This window comes from Jaculus jaculus, chromosome 4 (assembly GCF_020740685.1).
Source record: "Jaculus jaculus isolate mJacJac1 chromosome 4, mJacJac1.mat.Y.cur, whole genome shotgun sequence".
Lineage (NCBI taxonomy): Eukaryota > Metazoa > Chordata > Mammalia > Rodentia > Dipodidae > Jaculus > Jaculus jaculus.
The window spans coordinates 145,351,856-145,369,850 of NC_059105.1; the positions used below are offsets into that span (position 1 = coordinate 145,351,856).

Here is a 17,995-nt window from a genome sequence, read left to right on the forward strand (position 1 = left end):
TTAGCAAATATCACATGCCTCCTTTGAACAAGCACTTTCCCAATAACTGGAGAATTAACAGCAAACAAGATAGATTTATTCCTTTACTTGTTGCCGCTGAGTGGGGCTCAAGGGTTTGCTCAAATCCCAATGGTTTTTCTGTTGGCTTTACAGGGATCACTCTCAGGACCTAGTGCACACATGTTCTCTTATTTGTATTGGGGTCACAATCATGGCCTCGTGCACACCTGTTCTGTCAGTTTTATTGGGGTCACACTTGGCCTAGTGCACATATGTTCTGTCAGTTGTACTGGGGTCACACTCAGGGCCTTGTGCATACTGGGCACATTATCACTGAGATACTTTTGTAGTCTGTTTTCTGTAAGATAAGAATTAAAAGGCTAATGTTGGTAAGAGTTAAAGTATCATACATAAATGTATCTGCAAATCTCTTAGGACATTGCCTTTACTGCTATTCCCTACATATTAGCTTTGAAGATATTACTTGAGGCTTAGGATTATTTCCGAAAGTAATAATAAAATTCTAAGTCACCTCTAGTTCTAAAATTTAAAACTTTTAATCCAAACAAGCATTAGGACTAGTGGTGTGTTGAACGTTGGTTAAAAAATTTTGTATTTGTTTCTTCCCTGTTTGTAGTCCTTGAACATACATGGCATTGCTGGTTTAAAAGAGTATAAAGCTAATATACTGCCTTAGAAAAGGAACATAAAGACCCTGAAACTCATGGGTCTGTTTCTACCTCCACCCTCCCTCCTTTTGCCTCTCCCTCCTCCCCCATGCGCTTGTGTGGGTATGAGTTTGGGCACGTGCGTGCACCTGGGTGTGTGAAAAGAGTTATGTTGAGGGAGGTTTATCATTTCATTGTTAGTATCTTTAGCTTAAAAGGGCAGGGTGACTTCTGAGAAAAATTAAATAACTGACTCAATTTAACTGTTTAAAAAAATAGAAGGAAACTGCAGGAGCTATAGATATATAGTTTGGAAGCTAACCCAACAACTAACTTCAATTTTGACAAGTGATGGGATTGAAAAGTGGTCGGAAAATGCCAGCATGTGAGGGAGATCTATCTGCACTCCAAATGTTCCTTAGAAATGGAAAAGAGACTTTGGTTTAGACTCGTTTTCACCCGCTTTTCCCTCTGTCTTCGGTTGCAAAACCAAACCCTTACTACTTCCTTCTCAAGATTCAGCTCCTCTGCCATCCGCATGATCTCTTGGGAGGAAGGTTTGTTCTGCTCTCCAAAGTGTCTCTCCAGAGCATCTTTAGCTGCAATACTGGGGGGAAGAAAGGTGAGAGTTGGGGTAAAATCATGCTGTGAGTAGTTTGTGACTAATCAAGATGAAGTTGAATTTCTTTAATGTTATCACAGTAATGTATATATTCTAAACACTCTTGCAAAGGATGAGTTTACAATTTGCTACATACTTGGTTTATTTCAAAGTAACATTACCAAACTTAGAAAAGAAAAAATTGAAGCCAGGTGTGGTGGCATGTGTCTTTAATCCCAGCACTTGGGAAGCAGAAGTAGTGGATTACTGTGACTTCGATGCCACCCTGAGACTATAGTGAATTCCAGGCTAGCCTGAGCTAGAAAGTAAGGCCCTACCTGGACTAAACAGAGGGGGGGAGGGGAGAGGAAGAGAGAGGGGAGAGAGAAGGAGGAGGAGAAGGGAAACAAAGAAGAGAGAGACAGAAGAAAGAAGAAAAGAGAGAGAGGAGAAAGGAAGAAAGAACTAGAGAGAGAAGAAAGAAAACAAAAGAAAAAGAAAGTTGTTAAGGACCCCAGGCTCTCCATGTGTATCTGAGTTTATGCCACAAGGGGGCACCAGGTTCATGATAAAGGAATCCTCTTCGCTAGGCTTTTCTAAACAGCTCCTGTTCTCAAGCAACCTGACAGCCATGTGGATTATTTACAATGGAGAAAACTAATAGTTGATAATAAACTAAGAGAAAGACTGTCTTTTTGCATTTCCTGTTCATACCTAACAAACTACAAGACATCAACACATTATTTTGAGGTTGGAATGTATGAAGTGATGTTGGACTTTTAATATTAAGACTGAAGTACAGAGAACTAGTTTCATTTTCAGTATGATAGATACTGTACTGCCAGAGCAAGAACTTAGGTCTAGAAGAATATTGAGGCAGTAACTCTCTTAGAAGTGATTATTTGCTTTATATTTAACTAAAAAATTTGAAGCCAAAGTGTTGTGTCAAACAACACATACTAGTTCTTCATTTCTCATGTTTACATTTTTGAACTAATGTTTTTAAATCTTTTTGTTTGTTTCTTTGGTTGACAGTATTCATTTTATTCTTATATGTTCTGTTTTACTTAGTTATTCTCAATTACTGATTCCATGTGAAAAATATTATTTTTTCTTCTTCTAGGAAACTTAATTTCTGAAAGGAATACCTTATAGTTGTTCTCCGTTTCCTTTTCCTCTCATTTGCTCCAACTTTTTCATTGTACAAAGCTGTAATGTGGAAAAGACAGATAATCACAAAAGGAAAACAAAAACTGCCATAATTGTGTCTCAGTCTTTGTTTACAGAAGAATGCAAGCTAAAATTACTATGCATTTCTGTGTTAAATATGTGCTTCAGTCTAAGCCATTTTATATTAAACAAATGAATATAAATTTTGCATATATAATTTTCTATACATCATATACTTTATAACATTTGGTGTAAAAGCATTCAAATCTTGTTAATCAAGTCTTCACATTAGCATAAGCAGATAATATTTGTGTTAAATATCTCATTAAACTGGTTATTATTTATTTAAAAGCCTGGTGTGAACAAATACTCTCTATACACTACAATTAGGTTGTAATAGTGATTTGTGTGCGGTAACTTCAGCATAGCACAGAGGCAAAATCTATGAATGTGCTAAAAAATACTTCACCTCCTCATGCTGAGGCCACATTATCTAGAAAGTGTTCTCCTCTTGCATTATATTTTTCAGCCTTTTCTAATTTGTAGTCTAGCAAGATATTTATTTTTCATTTCAAAGAGAAAAAGGAGTTTACAGTCGCTCTGCTAATGGAAATGATTGTGTTGAGAGTAAACCATAGCCCAGCCTCCTGAAATCTGGTGTAGTACCTCCAACTTGCTCGGCTTCCTCCAGCCACTTAGATAAGATTGCTTTTAGTTTGCATGCATTTTTAAAGCTGAGCTGCAGGTTTTCAAATCGGCAGATGGTTGTTTGGCTGAACTCAGAGCCGTGCACAGCAGCCAGAGCTTCACCCACGTTTGTCTGGGTGTATCCTATGAAAGCAAGGAAAATGGTCAGCCCCAGCTTCCCAACACCATCAATTCTGGTCATTATCACACCTACTACTGGATCTTGGTCACTGATTACTTTTCAGAAGGGCTAAAATTGGACACAATTTCATCAGAATGGTTGAAAAACACTATATTATGAAAAAAATGCAGCTTACTTCCCCAAAACATCTTTCTTTCTAGAAGGTTCTAGTCTTACCATTTTGCATACGTCAAATACCTTTATCATATTATTTGGTGAGGTGTCTATATTCAGACAAAAGATCCCTATTGATGACACCAAACATTTCTAGAGTACAAGCTGAAATAAGCCATCAACATATGATTCTTAAGTTTCTCAGCATTATAAACAGAAAACTAAAAATGCAAATGGTTAAGATGCCTTCTGTGTTTATTACATGCAGGATATACATATTATTTCAGGGCCTAAGGCAATATACCTAGATAGATGGCATGATTGCATATGCAGTCCATTAATAAAAATCATTATAAAATTACCTGAAGTTCATTCTACTTCAAATGTTTGTACTATACATTACAGCCCATTAAAAAATACATTACTTCGAAATAAAAAACAATACTTCATGAATTTAAACCACAGTTAAACATTATGATTTTTATTTTTAAAAAGTTTTCAACAGAAAATGAGCAATGTCTGTGAATGGACAGTTCCCAGACAAGGAAATACAAATGACTGTCAGAAATAGAAAAAGACAATAATCGAAAGTGAAATTTAATGTGATACTTTAAAATGAAACTACAATGAGGTGTCACTCTGATAGATCTGACTTGAAAGAGGCAAAAGAGTAATAAATAGGCCATTGTTCCTTCAACTACCACTTATTTAATGTTCCAGTCACATTCTAACTGCTACAGTTAGACTGCTTAGCAAAACCCAAAAATATCACTTGTCGTATTATAAAATGACAAAATATACACTTCTAGTGGGGATAAGTTTCTACAGACCCATGTGACAGCATCTATAGAATTTATAATTATATTAGTCTGATCAGCTGTCTTGCTTCTAACTTTCTTCCACATATATTTACCTTGATTTTCAAAGTAGCATTTAAAAGACTAGTAACTGTGGCTTTACTTTTTTTTTTTTTTTTTTTTTTTAATCACTAAAGGTTTATCAACTACCTATAATAACTGCTCAAGTAAACTGTGGTATACTGATGTAGTGGAAGTTGATATATCTGTACCAAAAAAAAAAAAAAAAAAAAAAGGAGCTCTAGAAAAACAAAAGATCTCCAAAATGTCTCTATCAATGAATGTGTATTTACTTATACATGTATATGATATTACCAAAAAGGTGCATAAGAAACTCACATTGGTGAAGAAGAAAGACAAGCAGAGAGTTTCATGTCAGTTCAACCGTCCCATAATGTTGAATTATATGAATGAACCACTTATACAAAAGTACAAGTAAAATATGAAAGAAGGAGGACTCTGAAACTAATCTTGAGTTAGGTAAAGTTTTAGAAAGTACCCTTAATTTAAAAATTCATGGCTTTTGCCTATTAAGACTTTATGAACAATTAAGGTTTTTTTTAAAGTTTTCATAATGTGACTTGCTTTAAGTGCACAGTAAAGGTATAACTGTCTTGGACTGTAAAGCACAGTAGAGGAGAGTTCACAGCAAATAGAGTAAGCATTTGCAAACTAAGTTATGTGCCCCATTGCTCTTAATAAAGGCATACCTAACTTAATTCTTCTCACTTTAAATTCATTGGCAAATTTCTCAAGTTCTCGGATTTCTGGAGAATCCATGTCTATTGGCTCTTCAACCAATTTACTTTTCCGCCTGAGTTCCTGTTTGAATTCAGAAGCTGTGGGGTCTTCTGCCAGAAGGGGCTGGTGCAGGGGAGGAAATCCATGACTCAAGGTATGGTCAGGAAACTTGTAAAGACAAGGGGTTAAACTGCCTGTGAATAAACAAAAGGGCAAAGTCATAAACATGTCTATACAAGCAAGAGTTTGCCCATTACAGCCCATTCTTGATTGTTACTTTCATTTCCTTTTATCCAGGCATGGCTTTGCTCTGAATCTGGGCTTTCAACTTGTGATTTTCCAGTGATGTGCCTCAAAATGCTAGCATTTCAGGCCTGCATTCACATTTAACTTGAAAAGTTACTTTATATCCAGTCTTCCAAATTAGAGTCAGCTAAGTGGAGTGGGATGGTTTTTCTGCCACCTTCTCTAGAGAAGGAAAAACAAAACTAATGGCAAGAGATTACAAATAACTAAAACAAAATATCAGAAGTGTAAGATTTTCATAATTTTTTCCTCAAAAAGGACACATTTATGAGAATGTGGATTTCAATTTTAACCAGAGTACAAGTGTTGATCTCTGTTATTTTAAGAAATGATTTACAATCAAAGTGCTAAAGGTTTGGGGCTATCTACTATGCTAAAAAAAACTAACTAGAAAGGCAGTTTTACAACATTCCAATGTAACCTTGTTTTATTAGTAAATGTTTGTCTTCAATCAAAAAAATTAACATATCTTTATAATTTAATAAATACAGATAAATTATGAGAAATTAAAATACATCAATATAGTACAATAGATTTGATGAGCCAGACTAACAAAACATAACTCAAAACATTCTAGTAAAATATTACCAACAAGCTTTCTTGATATATAGTAAGATATAATAGAATTACTTTTTGATAATTATTCAAGGAAAAGCAAAAAATAAAATGAAAGAAAGGCAATTCTAGACATATAAGATATATGCATAAATGTTGAACCCTTCACTTGAGGTCCTTAAATTATAAACCACAAAAGTAAGAATTTATTCAAGTTTTAGAAAAATACAACCAGATTTTATTTTTTATTTGAAAAAAAAAAGATGCATCTTCATTTGTCAGTGTAGGTGGAAATGGGGCCATAAACCAAACTTCAATGTATTCTGTTTCACTTTTTCTTCATTTTATACGTTGCTACTTTTATTGGGAAATAATGCAATTCAATTTATATTAAATACCATATGTAACTAAGACAGTCTTCTATGGAAATATTGAATAATTAATCTACTTTTATGAGGATTAATAAATACTTAAATCAATTTTTCTATGATATGAACAACAATTATTTTAAGAACCTTACAGGACAAGTACATTTAGAGTTCATGCTATCTATAAATCCATAAATATATTTACAAATCAAAGAAATGAGTCATAATGAAATATATAAATCTTCCATTAATATATTAATATGTAATGAGCAAGATGGTGTAAGTCAGCAAATTATGAGTTTATATTTATAAGAGAATAGGCAATTATCAAATTTAGCCCTATCCAATAGGATATAATATTATTGTTCTAATAAAAACCATACAAGTGAGAGACTAAACATAACAGCATGGAAGAAATTTGACTATTTCACTTGTGTGAAAAAGATCTGAGAGAATCTATTTTTGCCTACAAACTAAATTTAGCCAGTTAAACTGTTGCATATACTCTAAAAGTGAAGCATCATGTACCGTCTGAATGCTACCCATGCCAACCATTGCTTTCCATTTCTCTTATCTGTCATAATTATGTATAATATGTCTCTTTGTGATATATCTTTATTTAACATTTATCCGGCTCCTTCTGCTCTGATACAGGGTAGGTAGGGGAAGGCCCTGTATCTTCCATGATTTATAACTTAGGAATTTTAATTAGAATAAAAGTAAATCCTCCCAATCCTACACTATGTGAACATACGCATTGGTAAGTGGACAAATGGATTATGCCAGTTGTTGGAATAATTATTTTAAAATAGATAACTGCTTATTTCATTCTCTAGTCTGTATTCAGAAAAACTAAATGACTTTTAAATATATTTTTAAGTGCTTGTCCTGAATTTAAGCACATTTGGCTATATTAAATGAATACTTTTAAAGCCGGGCGTGGTAGTGCACGCCTTTAATCCCAGCAGTCGGGAGGCAGAGGTAGGAGGATCACCATGAGTTCAAGGCTACCCTGAGATGACAGAGTTGTTAATTCCAGGTCAGCCTGGACCAAAGTGAGACCCTACCTTGAAAAACCAAAAAAGTAAATAAATAAATAAAACAATAATTTAAATAAAAATATAACATTTTTAAAAAAATATTGCAGCATGTGCTTCTTGTCTCCAGGAAAATTCAAAAGTGGACTATAATAAACCTTATTAGAAAGAAAGCTGATATCTAGACAATACATTGGAACAGCATCCATGAGAAATGAGCAAGAACTATCAAGCTCCAAAATTTGGCATCTAGAGCAAAAATGAGAACATAGTATGTGATACATATATGTTTTTTATTATATAAGAGGATCCATAAATATCTGTACGGTCATAGTTTTCTTACAGCTAACATTCCAGAGTCATCTCTCATAGCATTTAACAGCATAAGCAGACAAACTGTATATGATTCAGTGTTTGGGGGATGGTGAGGAATGATGCTGATGGTAAATATTGCAAAATATTTTTCAAATCTTTTAAAACCTGGTTTACTAAAGAAGATACAAGTAGGAAGAAGGTAAGAGGCCGTGAGTCATGTGCAGCAGAAACCTCTCTCATACATCTTCCCCCAAAGATTTAATAAAGCTGCATTGTCTTTAAGCCGAGACTAGCATGCATGTAAATGAACTGAAAGCATCTGAGCCCCCTCACAGTTCTATATATACGTTCACAGTGCACATTAATCCACCTTGGCCTCTCTGAAGTCTGTTTGGTTTTCCGTGTGGTGGGCGTAGAAGGGCAAAGGAAAATCTTTTCCAACATGCCACAGGGATGACGAAGGTAGGGTTAGCTCTGCAAGGGGCTGACAATATAGCATGGTGTGGTGCAAATTGTTCTTCAATAAGTTGTGGCTGGCTGACATGATGTCGGGTTCAGGGCCCTCCTCTTTTAAGGACACGTAAATAAAGAAGAAAAAGGGAGTGACACAGTAATGTATACCTGTGCTATAATCCTGCACAGGATTGTGTATGTATCCCCTTACCTTCCTGTTTTGCTCCGTGAAAGGGTTAGTAAATCTGAAATCCCAGTAATCATTAGAGTCACAGAAATTACTGAGACATGCTGGCTGTGGAACAGGCTTCAGCACAGAGGAAATTCTTTTGGGTTGTAAATAACTTCCCAAACTACTACCTGATAAAGTCACCATGGCACAAGAGCCATGCAAACCAGCTATCCTCAAAGAGCTAGTCAAAAACTTCAAAATCCTATCTGGGAAAACAAGTCAACAAAGGAAATGACTCTTGCATCCCTTTCCTCAATCTCTTCCTCTGTTATTTGCCCTGCTTGTCCTTGAAATATCCAGCTCAGATGCTTCTGGCAGCCTCAAACCCAGGGACGGGGCTGGCGGTTCTCCACTGTTCGCTTACTCTCCAACAAAAAACAGCCTGCCGAATGTTGTGCCCCACACCTTTAATCCCAGCACTCGGGATTGCCTTTAGTTCGAGGCCATCCTGAGGATACACAGTGAATTCCAGGTCAGCCTGAGCTAGAGTGAGACATTGACTCGTAAAACAAAAACAAAACAAAAAAGAACAGCCTGCTGTTGAGGTCATATATTCTCTCTCTTAATTTCCACGTGGCCCTAGTTGGTTCAGTCCTGACTCAGATCTAACACTCCACACATGGCAAATTGTGAACTTTGAATTTGCTGTTTTCACTCAGTTGATATGGTAGGACTTCCAGTCATACACACACAAATGTGTATGACTGGAAGTCCTACCATATCAAATGAGGGTCCACCCTGTTTTGACTGGCACACAGTCATGCCATGTGCTTCCATGCAGCCTCCAACTCCAGTTTTACCTTAAAGGTAGTGGAGAAGCTATAACAGAAATGGGACTGTTGAAGATGTTTTCTACATATTCCTTGCAGAGAAATGTGTTCCTACCTAGTGTCTTACAGAGAGAGTACTACCAACTCATAGTCTAGAGGGCAAAAAATGCATCATGTGACTGCTGCGGAAGGACAGTTTTTCCCAGTTCCCAGGCAATGATCTTCAGAACTGCTCCTCCCCTCAAAGTTAAATAAATGTCTCTCCTCAACAACATGAACATCTTGAGACAAAAGAAAATACAAGAGAGGGCTGGAGTAATGGCTTAGCGGTTAAGGCGCTTGTCTGCAAAGCCAAAGGACCCAGGTTCAATTCCCCAGTGTCCACATAAAGCCAAAGGTGGTACATGCAATTGGGGTTCATTTGCAGTGGCTGCAGGTCCTGGTGCTCCCATTTTCTCACTATTTCTGTCCCTATCTCTCTCTATCCCTCCTTCTCTCTCTGATAAATAAATAAACATAGAAAATAAAAAATAAATTAAGAAAAAGAAAATACAAGAGAGAAAGAGTGGCAGGGAAGGAAGGAAGGGAAGAAAGGAAGGAAAAAGAGGAAGAAGACAAGGGAAAATAAAGACCAAAAAAAAAAAAAAAAGATGAGCTTCAGAATAAATAACCTTTGCTCTGTTATCTACTTTTCACTAAAAGAAACAAAAAAGGATGTTTATAATCTTGGTTAATTTCCAAACACAACCTTCCCCATCCCATACCTCATATTATATATTTTTAAAATAATTTTATTTATTTGAGAGGGAGAAAGAAGTAGGGGGAGAGAGAGAAAGAGAGTACACACCAGGGCCTTCAGCCACTGTAAACGAAGAACTCCAGATGCTCATGCCCCCTTGCGCATCTGGTTTAATGGGTCCTGGAGAGTTGAATGCTGATCCTATGGCTTTGCAGGGAAATGCCTTTACTGTTAAGCCATCCCTCCAGTCCTTCAAATTATATTTTTTAACAAGCACTCTCCCTGTCCTTTTAGACAATATTAACTATCCATGCTGGCTCCAGGTTTCTTGTCATGAAGCTGATGTATTGAGGGTACACAGGGCAAGGAAAATCATCAGCCTTAGAACTTGCCTCCCAAACTCTGTGCTGGTTTAGATATTTGAGTGCATAAACAAATACAGATACCAGGGAATTAGGGTGTTGAGGAACTTTGCTGTTATTTTGCTTTTTTGTGTGTTATCCAGCAGATACTGGGAAGAACATTCATAATTCCCTCCTGTAGTCTGTCTAGGTGGGTTATCAGATTACTCAGGAGTAGAGGGACAAGGGGAGTTTTACATCTATTTGTCTAAATAAATTAAAAGAGAAAAGTTCAGTTGATAGGAATCGGCTGCAACTCAGATGAGGTAGTGCTGCTGTATCACTACAATTTCCACAGGAAGAGACTGAAATGTAAAAGGGCTAAGTGAGGTCAGCAAGGGCAGTCATGAGTTCATGGTGTGACTGGTTCATGGCTGAAAGACAGCCATTCTCTAGTATGCTTATACCTGGACTGTGGGACACAGAAAACTTGTCTAGTGATTAGAATCCTCCTTACTAAGAATCTGACAGAATGTTAGCTATAGTTCTTCTGTTCCTACAGGTTAATTTGGCAAAATGCTCTCCCTAAAGTATCAGCATGTGAGTACTACAATGACCATATTAAAATAAATTCAAAACCCTTCAAATGTGCTTCTTTCTGTAGCTTGTCTTTCATGTAGAGTGTGTGACACTGAGCGTGTTTTCGTTGTTAATAAGACGCTTTGTGGATTGTGAGGATGTGGCTGTTTCAGAAATTCAAATGACTACTAGGCTTCTACTATGCATTTTATTTTTTCTTTTTCATTTTTGAATTTCTGTATTTTATGACTCAATTTGCGCAGCTTCTTTGGGGGTGAAGGGGAAGACACTCCAATTCTATTTACTCTTCATGAAACACAAGCTAGATTTGAATATCTGTCAAACTATACATATTCTGACATCTTTAAATGACAGACACCTCTCAGGAATATTCAAATATGATCTCTATGCTTACCATCGTGAGAGATTTTCTTTCAATGATAAGCTATACTTAATTTTAAGACTATATGATAACCAAATCTTGTGTAATGATCTTGTTCATGATGTCATTAAACCAGGCTTTGAAAGAGGTTTTTCCATCTGAAATGCAATGAAATGAGGAAGAAAGGAGTGGAAGAGGGTTTGCTATTTGAAACCTGAGATTCCCCTTGTCTCTTGGTAGGAACACTGGGAAGGTGACCTATTATCTCCAGTGCTGGGGCAAGCTACATGTTAGGATTCTGAGGCCAGCTGCAAATTCACTGGGCTTGGGTGGGAAAGGAGTTGCTGGTACCAAAGACCATCTGTAAGTATTATGGCAAGAGGTTACTGCCACTGGTCAGTGACTGGTTCTGCCTTTATGCTAACATCAGTAAATAGGCAAACACTGCTTCTCTGCTGTGCTAAGAAACTAAGGTGTTCCCGAATTCCCAGAAATCACTGTGATAGAACTTTCCTTGCCCCAGCAGGATGGGACCATGTACTGGACATTTTTGTCTGTGTATTCAATATGCTCTCAAGTCTAAAGAGAGCATCCCACCTCCAGTTGCAAAATGAGTGTTATTTTATTATTTCACAGTCAAAATCTTTCATCAGTGAGAAGAGCTGTCCTCATTATCTATGAATACTGATAACTAGATGTGTTAAATGTGATAAATTGTCAAAGGGGACCAGTAACTTTGGCTTTAGACATTTCTTAATTATTAAAAGGATAAAATGCCAAAGCTGACAGGCAAACACTAAGAGCATCAGTCTTCATTTCACTATAATATGAGTATACTAGGATATTAGGTTCATATGCTCACAGAATATAAGAAGAGCTAATATTTTCCTGAAATATTTTATTTTAATGTTTTAAGATTTTATTTCTTAAACAAATTTTGAGAAATGAAAGATTAAATTAAACTGTGCTAAATTATTTCTTCCATTTTATTTTAAACATATAGCCTTAACTCCATGTTTCTGTTTGTATTATTGTTTATCTGGATGATAACAAAATACAAATTAAAAAGATTTCCCAAATGTTTGATAGTTTCATCCAAATTGGTTCTCAATTCTTCTTTATCACTATTTCTTTCATAATTTATTGAGATTGATGAACCTTTTTTACTGCAATAATAAATATCAACTGTCAAAGAATTTCCTTAGAAACAAAAATAAGTGTTCAGCAAACTGAACACTTATTTATTTATTATTTATTAAACCATTAAAATATCTAGCTAATATCTTTTTTTTTTTTTTTTGGGTTTTTCAAGGAAGGGTCTCACTCTGGTCTAGGCTGACCTGGAATTAACTCTGTCATCTCAGGGTGGCCTTGAACTCATGGTAATCCTCCTACCTCTGCCTCCCGAGTGCTGAGATTAAAGGTGTGCGCCACCATGCCTGGCTAAGATAATATCTTAAATGAAGCAATGGGTTTACTCCTATGTGAATCTCACATTTCATATTTTCTCATGCATTACAGCCACTCTGTAGATGTACAGCAGTAAATCCATCATTATAGCTGAAAGAGGAATGCTTTGCTTACCCAGAAAAGTATGTAACTTCACTTCTTTCAGTCTCAATTAAGACGCAGAAGCAGTTCAGCAAGGGCTGCTGAAGACTGAAATAACCATGATGAAAGTCCATGCACATCACCTCAGCCTTTAGTCAGTATCTTAAATTTACCTTTATGGACCAAATATCCACAGGCAATCATATGACGAAGGGGATGTCCTAGAAACCCTGGTGCCTGATATAGTAGTCACTAGACTCACAAGCATATTGAGCACTGGAAATGTAGCTTAACTCAGCTGGAAAATGAATTTTAATTTAATTTACTTAAATTTAAAGAACTATATGAGTCACTTATATTAATGCTAAAAAGGCAACCTATAAACACAGTAACAAGTGGTAGCCAGCAGTTTAAAAAGAGTAAATTCAAATTCAAAGATTAGATAAAGCAAACACAAGAGCCCACATAAGCATGGCAGTGGAGAGATGTGTAGTTCTGATAGCCTTGCAAGTGAAGGGACATCTCAGTTAGTGATATTTTCACCACTAATTTCCAAGGCTAAAAGATCAGAATGCCACATACTCTAGTTACTATTCCCTCTAGCCCAGGGAGTCCTACAGAGTTTCCTCAAATTCAATATCACATATAAAGATAATTTGCTTACCTGCCATCACTCCATAGGTTGATGGCTGGTTTCCATAGTGACAGGAAGGCACAGAATAATGAAGTCCTGCTGCTGAATTTCCCATAGTTGTCACCAATAAATATTTGTGCAAATGTTTAGAAGTTTGGATCAAAGACAAAATAGATAGGACTGGTAAGAAAATGTTCAAGAATTCAAGATACATTCAATTATTCCATTCATTTCAAAATTATATGCTCATGTGATTCATACATTGTGTGTTGATATATTTTTCTCACTTGTAATAGTATAATGAGAAGATAAAATTGGGCATCAAAGTTTGTCTGAGGTCATCTAAGTGGGTTGTCCTGTGGTCTGTGCATTGACTATAAATGCCCCATGAAGAGCTAAGTTAATATTTTGGTTCTTTAGAAATTGCAAAATTCTTGTAAGTTCCATTTTTTTTGTTCATATTAAAACATAGTGACTACAGAATGTTCTCTGGACATTATTATGTAGCATCACATTATAAAGAGGGTTTTTCTCTGTAAGACTCAATATATACATGGACTCTTGAATATATATTTATTTTCTTAAAAGATTTATTTCACTAATTAGGAAATGTAGAACACCCATCCCCTCATTTAGCCCTATCCATAATGATCCCACTCCATTCCTAGTGGTAAGAAAATCTTGACATTGAAAACACAAGGTTGTAGGTTTTTGAATGTACACAACTGACAGAAAATGTAACAATAAAGTCAATCATTGACAGTTGATGTTATATATACATAAAGCTATGTAGAAACATAATCTCTTTCATATATATAAATTTACTAGAATCAACATATATTCCTAAATAAAATATAAACTATAAAACCTTTATCATTTTAAACACAAATCACCAAATTGAGTGAGATTATTAACAATAAAATTACTGGCAAAGTTTCCTTATGCATTTTATTTTCTTAAATATCCTTCATTTATGGTATGTGTTCATAAAACTAGAATAAATATACAGTTTAAAATAAAAGAGATATAAAAGATATAATTAAAATTACTTGAAAAATACTGACATATGTTATAGAAATGAAAGACATGAAGTATTTATGAAATACTTGTAGAACAGAATAAATTTTTTCTAAACATTAAAAAATCTTAAATTTTGAATATTTGCCTAAATTGTCAATTTATAACTAAGTAAAAAGACTTAAAGTCCATCTGACATATGGTGGCAATAGGTAGTCCTTAGCATGCATTAAAAAGTTAAATGAACACTAAATACATTTCATACCTCAGTGTTTCCCTATCCAGTAGCACTTCTTACTCCTTGGACAATTAGTTGTATAATTATAATTTATAAATTATAAACCTCTAAAATATTTTAAAGCAATTTTGATGATTATGACTGTTTTATTTTCAAGGTTTAAAAGTATTCTGTTTTTGAACTAGGCATGGTGTCACATGCTTTTAATCTCAGCACTCGGGATGCAGAGGTAGGAAGATAGCTGTGAGTTTGAGGCCAGCCTGGAATTACATAGTGAATTACAGATCAGCCTGAGCTAGAGCGAGACCCTACCTCAGAAAACCAAAAATTAAAAAAAAAAATGCTTTTCTGAGTTTAAGACAGTAGAAAAAGGATAAGCATTATCTACTAAATGCATTATAATATGTGTTCAAATAAATTAGGATTTTGAACTTAAAATCAGATCACTTCAAAATTTCTATAAATTCCGGTTTTCATGTTCATGTGACCCAAATTTTCTCAAAATATAGAAAATTAGAAAAATATTTTCTTCATCCTCAACTGTTAAGATGTTAGTCAAAATGCATAATTTTTGTGGAAAATGCTTAGATTCATTTATACTATTTTGCTAAAACATTATATCTTTCAAAAATATATTTCTATGCTTCTAAAATCACCTTTTAAATAAAATTATGGGAACTCTTTATAGATGAAAAATATGTACATTAAATGACTTTACCAAAGTCCAAAAATATAATCTTTAGATACTTTAGGATTGAGTCAAAGATTGATGTCAATTTTTCATATATGTTTGGAAAGTGCCTAATTTTAATGAAAGATAAAGCTTAATTATTGCACATCACAGTATAAATGTACCAACTCAGATTTTGATTTCTGAATAGATCAACTTCAACTTCATTTCTACATGTAAAGCAGATTTCACTGAGAACAAGTGGAAATCTAATAGTAAATGGCTAGTTTACAGAAGAAAATTAGTCATTTCAAAGCTCTATTTATTAATCAACTTTGAAATTCCTTATTAATGCCTTAGGAAAAGAACAAATGTATTAGCAGTACACATATATTTGGCTATGTGAAGATATGCTTTAATGCTCATATTTTGTTTTCATTTCAGAATGCTAGGTGTGAGAAATATAAAAGTTATTTAGAGAACTCAATTGAGAAAACTTAACTCTGAATATGGGCGTTAAGTGTTTTCTTATAGCTTTGATTTCCAAGCTTATTATTATGTTGATATACCCATGACATAAGCTTATTAAAGTATTTATCCATTAATGCCTGTTTTGTTGGTATTAGGAATTATTCACTTGAGTTTTCTATAATGTGTATAGACAGCAGCAAAAGTAATCCCCAAACCAAATATATTTTATCACAAAGAAGTCGCACCTACTTAACATGTAAGCATTTTAGAATATGTATTCCATTTTCTCTTTATCTATAAACATTTCTATTAAAATTTGTTTACAGACTAAAGAATCTAAGCTCATTATTTGCTTATGTAGAAAACAGGTCTTCTTTATGATAATAAAACCAATAAAATATAAATGACTTCCTTTGCTAATGTTATTTTATTTTAAAATCTTACTTTTAAACATCCTAAATATTTAGTCAAAAGAAATTGGATTGGAGGGGGAAAATGAAACAAAGAGATTATTCACTAACGAGATTCACAGACCTCACTCTGAAATATTTAGGCCTGGCCATAGGGAGACCTCTGAGGAGTCAGTACCTGTAGACATCACGTTGGTGGTATGGTTGGAGACCTGTAGACACTCGGCTGCACTGTGATGCATTATGAGAGGCAGAGTCCCAGAAGTGTCAGAATTCAGAGGTAGAAAGCTATCAGCTGAGGTGAAAGACTGGCAACTCATTCCCACAAAAGAGTAGAAAAATAAAAACAGCTTCTCCCCAAATCAGTTTTATTATATTACTGTATCAAGGGCTGATTCAATTCTGCCTACCTGCATATATACATCAGGAAGGCTCTGAGGCACCCAGAGAGCACAGGCTAGTATTTATACTGCGAGGAAATCCCTTTATACATGTTAATAATTTTTTCCCAGGAGTATTGCTTTGTCAGTCTGAATTGTTTTTCTTACCCAAACATTGTCCATATCCAAGAAGTAAGGTGGTTCTGGGGTACTGATGGAGGGGGCGGGAAAAATCTGAAACTTCATGTGGCATCTTCAAAGATTCAGACCTTTTCGGGAAGAAATAAGAACTTTGAAAGAGTGTCTCTCAAAAACAACAATGCTATGATGAATTGAAAAAATAGTAGAAGTCTATTGGCTATGACCATAATTACAAACTTATAAATATGAATTTTTTTCCTTTCTGGGGAATGTATTAAATGTGCATAAAGAGCCTGAAGCAGGGAAAGTAATACATAATATTTAAAAATTTAATACCTAAGTCAAAATTAAGGAAAACATAAAAGTAAACATAATGATTAACATTCTACCAAATATTAGTTTAAATCCAACAGTGCATGTTTATAAAAAATGTGAAAGTTAATGTAATTTTTACAATATTATAACAGTATAAGTGGAACAATATTGAATAATATGTACAATGTACAGAAAAGGCAAACATGAACCTTGGTATATTCCCTTGATTTCAACTTACTCATCAGTAACATTCAGTAAGCTCTTACCATCTACCAACTATATCCAGTGGCACTTTCTGTAGTTATGTAGCAAGTCGTCCTTGAGCTAGATACCAGAGACTAGTATATTTACCATCTCACTAGGAAGCCTAGGGTGTTTGTGATTGCATTGGATGCAAAACTTTTTATACAGGCATACTGACATTATATGAGAATGAGAGATAAAGGCATGCAGTACAGTTGATTCAAAGATAAATATCAACCTCACCATTCTTTTGTTTTAATTTTTTTTTGTTCATTTTTTATTTATTTATCTGAGAGCAACAGACACAGAGAGAAAGACAGATAGAGGGGGAGAGAGAGAATGGGCGTTCCAGGGCTTCCAGCCACTGCAAACGAACTCCAGACACCTGTACCCCCTTGTGCATCTGGCTAACGTGGGACCTGGGGAACCGAGCCTCCAAGCTGGGGTCCTTAGGCTTCACAGGCAAGTGCTTAACCGCTAAGCCATTTCTCCAGCCCAACCTCACCATTCTTAATGATCATGAGCTGTCTATATAAATGAGTGTGGTAGTGCTTAGTCCCTATGACATATCAGAGAGAGACAATTTAAAGGAAGAATTATTTTGGCTCACAGTTTCAGAGGTTGCATCCCACAGCAGCTGGCTACCTTGCTTGGGCTTAAGATAAGACAGAACATCATGGCAGGCTGAGCATGCCAGAGAGGAAGCTGTAAGCAGAAAAGAGACAGACAGGAGATGGCCACAGATAAGATATTCTTCAGACACATAACTAGTAATGACCTACTACCAACTGTGGACCAAGCCTTCAAATATGAGCTGATGGTGCCATAT

General features: G+C 35.2%; 1 protein-coding gene across 2 annotated transcripts; it reads right to left on the minus strand.

Moving 5' to 3' along the window:
• Positions 1-1,064: 1,064 nt before the first annotated feature.
• Pou1f1 (POU class 1 homeobox 1) lies at positions 1,065-16,407 on the minus strand. 2 transcript variants are annotated; one of them, XM_004663299.2, is made up of 6 exons: positions 16,266-16,407; positions 13,312-13,383; positions 4,989-5,213; positions 3,106-3,270; positions 2,418-2,478; positions 1,065-1,275 (listed from the first exon to the last, which is right to left on the minus strand). In XM_004663299.2, exons 1-6 carry the CDS (start codon positions 16,405-16,407, stop codon positions 1,065-1,067), a joined length of 876 nt encoding a protein of 291 aa, XP_004663356.1. The 2 variants fall into 2 exon arrangements, with proteins under 2 accessions (XP_004663356.1, XP_004663355.1); XM_004663298.2 differs by having other exon boundaries at positions 13,312-13,461.
• Between the last annotated feature and the right edge of the window lie 1,588 nt (positions 16,408-17,995).